Source organism: Myotis yumanensis, unplaced genomic scaffold (genome assembly GCF_028538775.1).
Source record: "Myotis yumanensis isolate MYYU_CA2020_CCGP unplaced genomic scaffold, mMyoYum1.0.hap1 SCAF_14, whole genome shotgun sequence".
Lineage (NCBI taxonomy): Eukaryota > Metazoa > Chordata > Mammalia > Chiroptera > Vespertilionidae > Myotis > Myotis yumanensis.
The window spans coordinates 13,752,997-13,765,980 of record NW_027223765.1 but is presented as its reverse complement, the minus strand read 5'-3'; the positions used below and the strand labels follow the sequence as shown (position 1 = coordinate 13,765,980).

General features: G+C 40.8%; 1 protein-coding gene across 1 annotated transcript in view; it reads right to left on the bottom strand.

Annotated features, from left to right (window-relative positions):
• Nucleotides 1-6,859: 6,859 nt before the first annotated feature.
• The window catches only part of GADL1 (glutamate decarboxylase like 1), a 214,296-nt gene continuing 208,171 nt past the window's right edge, over nucleotides 6,860-12,984 (bottom strand). The window contains exon 16 of the mRNA XM_070391087.1: nucleotides 6,860-7,421. Within this exon, the coding sequence (XP_070247188.1) occupies nucleotides 7,248-7,421 (174 nt within the window). The 3' untranslated portion in view covers nucleotides 6,860-7,247. The remainder of the gene's footprint in view (nucleotides 7,422-12,984) is intronic.

Here is a 12,984-nt window from a genome sequence, read left to right as displayed (position 1 = left end):
TGAACCAAAAATGGCCTGCTGTCCAACATCTGCGTGTGTGGGTGTAGTGCTGTGTGTGTGTGTGTGTATGTGTGCTGATCTCACCAGTTCACCATTTTGGAATCATTTTCTTAAAATGAATCAAACCAGAAAGACATTCTGGAATCTTGTTTTTAAGAGGCATCAGTCGCCATTATAACTAACATTATAGAATGTAAAATTTAACATTCTAATTAAATTGTAGTGGTTAGTATCCTTAGATTACAAACTCAGGTGTATAAGAAATGTCACATGTCTTATTTTTCTATAAACCTACTTAATTTTTTATCTGAACCTCTATCCTGCTGGGCCTGTGAGAAATTCAGCTCTTATTTTGGGGACCACCTTCCCCACTAACTCCTAAGGTTTTACCTTTGCTCCAGGTTTTATGCAGCAAAAAGGGGCAAAGGTTTGGGGAGTGCTGGTTCTCAGTTGTCAGTGAAGCTGGTGCCCCGAGAGGCCCATTATCCCACTTGCTGCCTTTGCTCAGGTCTGCCTCTCCCCTGCTTCTTTGCCATTGGGGCAGTGGTTCTCAACCTGTGGGTCGCGACCCCTTTGGGGGTCGAACAACCCTTTCACAGGGGTCACCTAAGACCATCGGAAAACACATACATAATTACATATTGTTTTTGTGATTAGTCACTATGTTTTAACTATGTTCAATTTGTAACAATGAAAATACATCCTGCATATCAGATATTTACATTACGATGCATAACAGTAGCAAAATTACAGTTATGAAGTGGCAACGAAAATTATTTTATGGTTGGGGGCCACCACAACATGAGGAACTGTATTAAAGGGTCACGGCATTAGGAAGGTTGAGAACCACTGCTTTGGGACTTAGAATTATTCATGGGAGAACCTGAGGGCCATAGATCTAAATTTGCTTCCTGGGGCACCATGGGCTACTCTCTTAAAACCCACCAGGCCCTTAGCTCCTTGCCTTGGAGAAATAGGCAGGGGCCCTCCTCTCTAGAGACGCTCATGACGGTCACTCCTTTAAGTCCTAGGAATTCTCGACTTCCCACCTTTTTCTTTGCCCAAGCTTTGCTCCTGCTCTCTGCTCAACAGATTTTGGTACCCTATCAATTTGGAGCCTGAATTATTAGCAACTAAGTAATTAGTTTGCTTAATCTTCAAACCTTCCCCAGAGGAGGACGTATTTGCATTCCATCTCTCTAATGCTTGAAAGAAAGGGAAGAAGAAGCAATTGATTATTTTTCCATAATGAGAGGGAATGTTCACATCCTGCAACAAAAGAACATCAGGCTTATTTGTATGCATTGCACAGCCTCAAGTATAATAAAGGGAATCACACTTCCATCTGATAGTTTTCTTGAATCTGTGTTCAACCATTTCCTAAATCTCCTAGGTCTGATGGGAGAACAGCTTCTTTCACGGCTAACAGCACCGACAAAATACCAAAAAGAGAACAAAATGGCAGACAATGGTGCTTATAGTTGGAATGAGATAATGCAGGTCCATATCCTTTCTTTGCTATTTCGAATCAAAGAGCTCTGAAAAATATACTAGTAGATAAATGTCCCCATTCACTTAGTTTCTAAATCTGATGGGAGGCTACTTATAGTTGTTCCTCATCCCACTTAGGGTGAATATTTATGTTATTTGGCAGAAATATTAATGTGTTTAATAATGCACTTTAGGGCCTCACAAAATATCCATCTTACTAGCTTTCTAAAAATCACCCAAATGTCCAGATTTCTAAATCTATCAGACTCTGGAGGTTTTGAATAGGGTTTGGGAGATAAACATATGAGTAAGTTTCTTGTTCATGATGTGCCTTCGCATGCCCATTCAGGCCAGATCATGGGGAATGACCTAGGGGGGCATGATGATTTCTAGGTAGGTTTGTTAAAGAAGAAAAGGCCTTTTTGAATTTCAAAAGCTGGTGGTGGACTCAAAGCTAGCAGAAAGACAGGTTGAATCAGAACAAGGCCTCTGATGTCCACATCACCGAGTCTAGCCAAGATTCCCCAGGTGAAGGGAGACAAGGGACTAAGTCATATTTGCCCGTCATGATTATTGGACTCTTTTGGGAATCAGTAGCTTCCAGTGGTCAGAAGCAGATTATGGCTATAGTTCTCCCAACAACCTCCCCAGCAGAAATGACCAACACAAGGAAATCTCAAAGCCTTCAAATAGCAGAATAAAAACTGTTTCAAACTCCCCATCCACATGAGCCATATTGTTATCAGATATAAATCAGAACTGCAGAATATTTCACATGTGAGTCTATTCCAGGTAATGCTAGTGAAATGTTAACCAACTCACAACTTGTGATAACTTAAGGTGGTTATGGCTCTAGTTTTACATTCTTGTGAGCAAATATTCAGATATCAAAATCACACTTGTCCAAAGAAGAAAATTATTCTGTGACAAGCCAAATCTAAGTTCTTTTTTTTAAGGAGGAACATTCCTCTTTTTCTTCAGGGGCACATTTACTAACCCAAACATTCAGTATCACAGTTTGTATGCCAGCCTTCCTCATTTTCACAATTATTTATTGAGTGATGATTATGTGCTAAGTCTCCAATGGACAATACATCTTAATTTTAAAAATGCACAGAGATATGCAATTGCAAAGAGTGACGCGTGTATTTTAAGAAAATTACAAAGAGCTTCTATTGCTGCAGAGTCCCTTTTGGATAGGCGGAGGGCAGATAGAGAAGGCACCTCCAAGGAACAGAAAATCAAGCTGAAATATAAACTGTAAGCAGATATTTAGTTAGGTGAAGGGGAAATAGCACTGTAGGAAAAGGGAGTACTACATCCAAAGGTTTTGGCATGCAGGGTAAAGAGGCAGGGGGTGGGGTGGGATCTGAAAGAAGACTCATTTTTCTGGCTCTCAGCAAGAGGGAGGCAGCACAACTTAAAGTTAAACTGGAGGTTGGCAGGATGCTGGGCCTTGGCAGCCACGTGCAGAATTTGATCTTTATCCTGAAAATGGAAGTCACTTGCCTCTGTAGAGCTTACCTATCAGGACTGAGATCACTTATGTCAACGTGATTTAACCATTTGTTTCAGGAGATTCTTGCTCAGAAAGTTAAGACTGTAAATCAATGAACAACTTTCCTGTTTGCTTTAGCAAATTCCTGCCAGCCAATTTATCCAGACAAACTCTTGACTTGTCTCTTCTCCCATCGGGACAAGAGACTGCCTCACCTGCAGAAACAGCTTGCTTGTCACACAGCAGCTTATTCATCAGGGCATGGGTCAAGATTCTCATCTGGCTGTGCCCACCAGTTCACCACTAGGACATAATGAACTGTGTCCCAATCAGTTTGCCTTGAAAGACCCACCGTAGGCCCCTTGAGCACAGACCGGAAGCCTGTAAATATCCTCCTCCAACCTCTCCCTTTTGAGACACCAAGAGTCTTTCAAGGCAATGCTCTCCCGCACTCAATGGGGCTAATTAACTTAGCTTTGCTTGACCAACAGGCCTGCTGATGGTCTTCTGCAAAGCTGGCAGTTGTCAATCCTAAGAGCAAACAGAAAGTCAATGAAAGTTTCCAAGAAAGTGAGAGAGGAGATCCGTTTTGTGTTTTAATCAGGTTGCAGTTTGATGAGCAGATTGGACCATGCCCCAAAGCACTGTCTGGATGCAGTAAGGAGGCTGTTGTCCAGGCCAAAAGTATATGACACTATTCTTAATTCTTTATTTCTCCTTGAGCACTCCACTCCATTAGCTACCCCATCAGCCACCCCATCAACTCTACCTTTAAATGCCTAATACTGAGCCTCTTCCTTCACTACAACCTAGTGTATAAACTTTCATTATTTTTTGTTCAAACAACTGCAATCGCCTCCTATTTGGTCACCCTGAGTACACACTTGCCGACATACCCCCTACTCTCCAAACAGTATTCCCAGTGATCCTTCTAAAATGTAAAGTTGGGAATGCAGACTGGTGCAGCCACTGTGGAAAACAGTATGGGGTTTCCTCAAAACATTAAAAAAGGAACTGCCTTTTGACCCAGCGATCCCACTTCTGGGAACTGTCCGAAGAAACCCGAAACACTAATTCCAAAGAGTATATGCACTCCTATGATTATCGCAGCATTATTTACAATAGCCAAGATCTGGAAACAGCTCAAGTGCCCAACAGTAGATGAGTGGATAAAAAAGCTGTAGTTCATTTTACACAATGGAATACTACTCGGCCATTTAAAAACAAAACAAAGCAACATAGAAAATCTTACCTTTTGTGATGGCATGGGTGGGCCTGGAGATTATTATGCTAAGTGAAACAAGCCAATCAGAGAAAGACAAATACCATATGACCTCACTTAAATGTGGAATCTAATAAACAAAATAATCTGATGAACAAAATAGAAACAGAGGCATAGATACATGGAACAGACTGACAGCTATCAGAGGGGAAGGGTGTTGGGGGGCTTGATGAAAGAAGGTGAATGGATTAAAAGAAACATATATACATAACCTATAGACACAAAGTGTGGGGATAGCCAGAGGGAAAGGGGGTGGGGGAGAGGTGGAAGTGGGCAAAGGGGGTGGGGGGGAATGGGGAAGGAAAGTGACTTAGGAGCAATGGGCCCAGGACACAGTGCATAGATGATACTTTGTTGAGTTGTACACTTGAAACCTGTATGGTTTTGTGAGCCAATGCCACCCCAGTAAATTCAATTAAAAATAAATAAAATATAAGTTGAATCATTCAATACCTTCTTCAGATTCTCTAATGTGTTTCCATCTAATAAGTCCCCACCTACAAGGCCCAGTGTATTGACTCCCAGATATTTCTTTGACTTCATCATCCACCATCCACCCCATGATTCCCTCTGCGCAAGCCGTGCTTACCTCCATGCTTGTCTTCGGAAGTATCATGCGTGCAGCTCCCTGGGCCTGTAGCTCACCATGCTCTCCACCTTGAACACCCTTCCCCCGGATACCCACATGATTCTCTCCTTTACTTTCTTAGTCTCCATTTAAATGGTACTTTACAGAGAGACCCTGCCTAACCCACTTTTCCCCAATAGCACACCCTGCTCTCACTTTCAAAATACTTACTACCACCTGACCTGTTACATACTTACTTGTTGACTGTCTGCCCCAAGTAGGTTAAAAGCTTCAGAAGAACAGGGACTTTTTCTATTTCATTCACTGCACACATACAAATACCTATCCCAGCACCGAGCTAACTGCCTGGAACACGGTAGCACCACTATCAATACGTTTAATGAGCGAATGAATTATAATTAACCTTTTATACAAAAATCATTCTTGACCATTCAGTCAATACCTGATTGTGCTGTACATCTTGACATTTAAAGAACCAAATGGAAATTTCAAACTACCTGGTAGTAGCTGCTTTTTCATTGATCAAGGAACTTGCATCTCTCACACAACGTGCAGCTGAGGCTGAGCTGTGGCTACTGAGTTTCCCTACCTTGCCCAGGAGAAGAAAAAGGTCTAAATAAGAGGCAAGCCCACACTTTGCTACAGCTGCTGTTGCCATTTAATTCAAGGTGATAACAACTAAAAACAGTTTGCAACCTACTCAGTTGTTTAGCTAAAATGCCAACGGAGCCCACAACACTTCTAAACTGTGTTGGTTTCATTTAGTAAAAAGGAAATAACAGGAAAAGAAAACAACACTAAGTGTGTGCTAATGTAGCTTTTTATTTCATGAGACCCACATTACTGCAAACGTCCATTTCAGGAACATTTTATAAGGATAGTAAAACAAAAGGCAATGAGAAATGAAATGCTCACAACACAAATCCCTGTCACCAGAAACGGAAGTAATTCTTTGCCCAGTGGAGATACAAAGAAACCACACACCCACAAATGGATTAAAAGCAGAGTACATACATATCTGATTTTTACTCTTCAAAATTTAAACGACACAAGTTAATGATGGAGTACCAAAGGTTAATTCATATGTTAAGTCTAACTTTCCAATCATTTGCTTTCCAAATCAGCGCTCTAGTTAGATTCGTACTTTTACCTAGTTGAACTCTGAAACCATACCTCTGCATTTTGCTTATTTCTCAGTTAAATAAGATTCTCCTAGATATCTAGGGGCAGGATAAGAGACAGAACTACCATCACCTACTCCCAGGGAAAATGGAGGCAGTATTTGCACTGAAAGGTTTCTAATTCCCAGAATCTCTGCCCAATATGAACCATTTAAATATCGACACTAACATTTCAAAGCCTGAGAAAGGGAACGTATCACTGTGGACTTCATTCTGGTTATTTCCTACAAGCAGAGAGCCAGCTAAGAAATGGGCCCCTCAAGCCAAAAGAGGTACATAGTTAGAGACGCACATATCTAGCGTCTATGCCAAACTAATGATACAATGATTTTCAGAAGTGAATTAGGATTATTGCTTTGATTTAAAGGGCCATGCAACACAGTGTTTGTCTTATTTTTCTCTCTAAATAATTTAGAATAGATAATGGTTAATTTCAACTTTTGAGAATAAACATTCAGCCCGCATAAAAGATATATCTTTATAAAGTAAACATCTTAAGTAGCTTCTCTTTCAAAAATAGCTCTGGTATACTTCTGACGCACCGAAACATTTCTGCTACCAATGTGGCAGCTATATTCTCAAAGACTGGCTCAGGGACCACTGAAATATTCGATATTCCTTTGCTGGCAAAACATCAGAGCAATTATTCAGTCATTACGAGGTTTCAGTAAACCACTGGTTCTCAGGTCTTACCTTGTCTCAGAATCACCCGGAAAGACTCCTTACAATCCAGAAAGAAGACTGGGCGCCACTGGGCGCCAGAGTTTCTGATTCAGCAGGTAGGAGGCGGGGCTAAGGATCTGCATTTTAAACCAGTTCTCAGGTGCTGCTCATGCTGCTAGTCTAGGGACTGCACTTTGAGGACCTCAGCTTTAAACTATTAACTTAGACATTCTTTAAAGAGCAACAAAAGCTTCGATTCCAGGCACCACATGATATTTACTAAACTTTCTACAATTCTCGGTCCCAGCAATAATCCTTGAGAAAATTCACTTTTCACTTCCTCTTTTAGAGCAACAGTAGTGCCCAGGCAGCTAGAGTCCTAAACACTATTTGCTTAGCATTTTGGCTTTGCTGGGCCTGGATGGGCTGTTTCCTATTTCTCATCAGAAAGGCTGTAATCGCCTATGTGCCTGTCCCCAGACATCCTGGATCTGTAACCCTCCCCAGGACAGATCCGTGCCTCTGGGGGACCAAAAGCCACAGCTACAGGTCTCTGCCCAGCAGGTCTATCTCGTCCAGGAGGAAGTCCATGTCCTCCCGGCTCACTTGAGGGCTGATCACCACCTGGCGGAAGAAGTTGACCTTCCCCCGGTGGGGCTGATAGCCCAGCATCAGGCTTCCCTTCTTCATCATCCTCTCCTTAACGGCTGGGGCCACCTGCATGGACAGAGGATGGGCGGAGGTGAAAGACCAGAGCAGCAAGGCATCACAATTCCTTTTAACCAGTCATTTGATATTTACTAGGCACCCGCTGGTATGGATCCCATTCCCCAGTACACAACAAGGTTGACATGAATAAGAATCTATTGAGAACTTATAACACATGAGGACTGATTCAGTGCTTTAAATATACCATTTCATTTAATCTTCCTAATAACCCCATGAGGGAGATACTGCTATTAATATGCACATTTATAGATGAGGATATTGAGGCGCACAGATTACATAAATAATTTACCGTGTTCAGTAAAAGGGAGAGCCAAGATTTAAAACCAGGCAGTCTCACCCAAGCCCATTCTGAAACCTACAGCATATGCAATGCTGCCTCATTAAAACCAAATCAGGTGTCCTCAGGCGTCACGGTTTCAAAAGTGTCAAATGCTATATTCCCAAATTTGTCTGAACTAAAAAAAAAATACTCCAGTTCAGGCATCTTGAATTTAAAAAAGTTTAGATTGGGGGAGAAAAATCCCACAAAATAACAGCCTTGCATTGATAGTCTACCAAGAAAAACATTAATACTGGTATTATGTGTAGGTCTATTTTGAAGACTTACAGTTTATTAGTTTATTAATAGGACATATGTGAAGTGTAAACACTCTGTCTGTTATTAAGAGGTGCCAAGTTACTAATAAATTAAGAAGCCCATATTTTAAAGATTTCCAGCTAACATGGGAATGGGCCCTGATATTCCGAACGCACACATTGCTCTAAAAGTTTAAGGTTTGAAGAAATTACTTCAATTTAAGAACACATGAGAAAATGAGTCCATTTTCACGTCAGCAGTGTGACCACCCAAGAACTAACTTATAAACTTGAAATAGTGAAGTTATTAATTTTTGAAACACCAACTTAAAAACATTATGAGTGGCCCTAACTGGTCTGGCTCGGTGGATAGAGCGTCGGCCTGCGAACTTAAGGGTCCCAGGTTCGATTCTGGTCAAGGGCATGTACCTTGGTTGCGGGCACATCCCCAGTGGGGGGTGTGCAGGAGGCAGCTGATCGATGTTTCTCTCTCATCGATGTTTCTAACTCTCTATCCTTCTCCCTTCTTCTCTGTAAAAAAATCAATAAAATATATTTTTAAAAAATCAATAAAATATATTTAAAAACAAAACAAAACAAAAAAAACATTAAGAGTGTGTTCTTCCTGGCTCGGAAATGCAAGCAAAGGTTTTCCATTTTCATCTTATTTTACTGCTGTAAAAGTTTCTTGGCATGTCCTATTGAATATGTGGAAAGGAAACATAATGAGTTTCTGTCTTAATTTTCTCAGTAAGATGAGACCTAGCTAATCCATAAGGGAGGAATACATTTATAAATAATACCAGGCACAATGTGCTTTAAAATTCCTTAGGTGATAGGCATACATGTCAGTTCCCACGACCTCTGTGTGACCATCCCACACCCCTCTAGTTTTAAATATACCTACATTTTGCCAGATACCCCCCTGAAAACATGCCAAACTACTTCCTTTGACACTCCACGTAATCTTGATCTATTCCAAAGCTGATGGAAAAACTAAGGGCTTTAGACCTCTGGAGATATGATGGGTTGGGCTGAGCCACAGAGCCTTCTCAAGGGATGTTCAAGGATAATTTTAACTAAGTACACTATTCTTCATGTGCTACCTTTAGAAAATAAATCTTGCAGAACATGGGCTACAACAGGAAAAACAAACACCCATTAAGCACAATCACATTGCTATTCTAGCAAAAGATTGGAGCTCCCTTAGTCTAATGCAGTGGTTCTCAACCTTCTTAATGCCGCGACCCTTTAATACAGTTCCTCATGTTGTGGTGACCCCCAATTTCATTGTTACAAATTGAACATAATTAAAGCATAGTGATTAATCACAAAAACAATATGTAATTATATATGTGTTTTCCGATGGTCTTAGGCGACCCCTGTGAAAGGGTCGTTCGACCCCCAAAGGGGTTGCAACCTACAAGTTGAGAACCGCTGGTCTAATGGGACACGAAAAGAAAATCTGTGAGCGTAAAAGAAAAAAACAAGTAAAAAAAGATAAAGTCAGAGGTTAAGGTAGGAAGAAAATGCGAACCATCATGTCCTATAAATACCTGGAAATGTGTCACAAACTTTATTCTGAGCTTTTTAGAGATTAGAAAACCAGAGTTAAATAAACCACCTCGTATCTCTGCAAAATTTAGTGACAAATGTTCAGTACATGCTGAAAGCTGAAGCTAGTAGGTAACTCTGGGAGGCCTACACAGATCTGTTAGCAACACTTGACGCTGAACACTCCAAGCATCAGTTGGGTTTTCTTCCAAAGCTCTTAATGCAAGTCTCAGTTGTTATTAGAATTATAAAATCTAGTGAAATTGTATGTAAACAAATGAAAGGTTAATGCCATAAAAACTAAGTTGAATCCTTTGGAAAGACTAGATAAAGTCAGGTGTGGTAGGAGAACTGTAAAAGCTTTAAAATAAAATCTTGAGAGTCTAGGCTGGTTCTGCACACAGATGGCTACACAGGCGCCCATGCACTCACACCGCTTAAAGGAACCTGAGCTGGATAGGAAAGGTGATGTCTCAAGGGTGTCGTTTATGAAAACAGTGGAGGCCCTCTAACCATCAGACCTCTACTCAGGAAAAGCCTCACTTGCTTTTGGAAAGCATTTGGAAATCTTCGTTTGATGGGGGAGGTGAGGGACGGGGTGGAGACAACCTTTCCATCAAAGGTGGGGAAATAAAGGCACATAGATAGATGTGTTTTAAGTTAAGATGTTTAAGTGATGTATGCATCGCATGTTTTTCTAGGTAATTTGCTTTAACTGGCCAACTCCTATCACCTCAGGTAGGAGATTTCTGGTGCAGATGTGGATGTGTGTGGTGCACATACTAGTACGTATATATGTATGTGCATGTGTGTGCACAACCCCATGTGATTAAACGTCTAACCCACCATTTGTCATTCACGGCTCTTAAAATCCTTATTTTTGGTCACAGAGCAATGCAGAACTGTGGTGTGACTGAGGCTAATGACAAAGGTCGAAGGACTTGTATGCATGCATATAAGCATAACCAATGGACATAAGACACTGGGGGGTAAGGGAGGCCGGGGGATTGTTAAGGGCGGGAAAAAAAGGAGACATATGTAATACTCTTTGTAATACTTTAAGCAATAAAACAATTTTTAAAAAAAGAAAAAAAAAGGCACATTTATTTTTAATGTAAAGAACAAAAGGCCTCTTGATGTGAAGTGAAGATAGGGGAGAAAAGCACCACAGTGCCAGTGGTGATGAACATTGGGACGCCCTGGTTCACCAGGGATAGATGTCTGGCCAGGAAAATCAGAGACTATCAATCTTAGAGCACACAGATTGTGGTTCTGTAGATTTTGCGGGGGGGGAAGGGCATAAAAATTCCCTTCACATTCATCCCCATCCTCCTCTAGCTACTCAGGGTATAACTGGCCCCGGCTTATAGGCAATTTTACATTTAAAACAGGCATTGCTCAAAGCTAATTTGCATTGTCTATTTCTGACTACCTTTCCATACCTCTATTCTTCCCCCAGTGGTATTTCACGCCTTATCTTTGGAGAGCATTAGAATTTTGATTCCAGCTCGTGGATGTGTCAGAGGCTCACATGAGGCAATCTTCAAAATAAATCTGTTCGGATTGCATTTCTCGTAAGCAAAAATATTTTCTAATGTGAGCAAGGAAGGTTGAAAGAAAGATGGCCCCTCCATATTTCAATATAAAGGTATTTTTTTTTAATCTTTAAATTTTTGCTCTTGTGCAAGGCATAAGAATATTCTTCCATGGGCCAAACAATGGCATAAGAACCAAACTTCTCAGCCAAGTTTTGTCACCGACTTCCAACAATTATAAATAAATGACTCAATATCTATGTGACTCAGGGAACCAATTAAGTGAGGGTTTGACAACACCACACACATTTTATGTATGTATCCATGAATATCAGATTAATTCCTAGAGGAAATTACTCCTAGGCAGGAGGGGAAGGCCTTCCTTGTCCATGAATACTTCATGGGCAAAGAAAGACACAGCAACACCAAGGTCGATATTCATTAAATCTCTGCCACAAATTATAATTGTGGTAGCAGCAGTGGCTCTTGTTAACAAATATTGTACCAACTCCTTACAATTTGCAAACTGCCTTCACATGTCCGATCCCCGCAAACTCAAATTAAAGCTTATTTGAAAGGAACCCGGGCCTGTGCAATTTAGGGAACGAGAAGATTCTCATTGACAGGCCGTGTAGGGCCTTCGTCCTTAAAAATATATCAACAACCATCTCCCATTTATAAAGCTCCAGGCACAATCCAGGGCTGGGTCACTTGAATATTTTCTTTTGCTGATCACAGCCGAGAAACAGCCCTAATCCAACAGGACGGAATATTCATTCACAGGGGAGAGGAAATATGCACAAACTAAATGTGAGTATCCAAAGAGCGTCCCTAAATGGAGCATGCATGGAGGAAAGCAATTTGGCAGGAGTGAGATTGCTTTCCGGCTCTCAATTATTTTACTGCTGCTTTTCCTTCGAATTGTAAATCAACTTCTTCTCTCATGCCTCAGTGCACTGGTCCCCGCATCGTAAGTGGAGGAGGATCCTGACATTTCTATCTGGTTTCACAGGAACCTAATCAACACATTTCTGTAGGATTGCTGCCCCCCTCCCACCCCGTCAATAATGTTCCGGCAATGATTTAGTCCTTTAAACAGAATTTTGTTGTCACACCCCTGCAGCATGAAATAGCATTTGATATTTAAAAGTTGTTTAAATCCACGGGGGGAAAAAAAATAAAACAATGCTCTCATTCTGGCCAAGTATAGTCATTTAATAACAAGTAACTGACCAGGCACCATAATTGCCTCTTTATCAAAATAAAATTGCAATATCCATAAAAAGACATTTCTTTTGAAAAAATGTGTTACATATTTAATGTTAGCAGCAACGCATTTTTTTCAATACATAAAGTGTTTCTAAACTATCCATGAGGAAGTTGTTGTTTTTTCCAATGCATTCCATACATACTTTTGTGAAATACCATAAAAGTAAATTACTAAATAAGACTGAATAACTAAATAAAAAATACAAGCCCAGTTTTGTTCTTTTATTTATTTTAATTTTTATTTTGTCAATGTTTTTATTGATTTCAGAGAGAAAGGAAGGGAAAGGGAGAGAGAAACATCGAAACATCAATGATGAGAGAGAATCATAGATTGGCTGCCTCCTACACACCCCCTACTGGGGATCAAGCCCATAACCCGGGTAAGTGCCCTGACTGGGAATTGAACTGTGACCTCCTGGTTCATGGGTTGACTCTCAACCACTGAGCCAAACCACTGAGGCTGGGCTGTTCTTTTACCTTTAAAATTCAACAGTAATTACCCTGTTGTTATAAAAGTTTCTAAATAGTAACTCTGGATTTACATGCTTTTCTGGTTGCACACTGGGACCACCAAGTTCACGGATCTGCGTGAGGCTGAAGACCACACTCGGAGGACT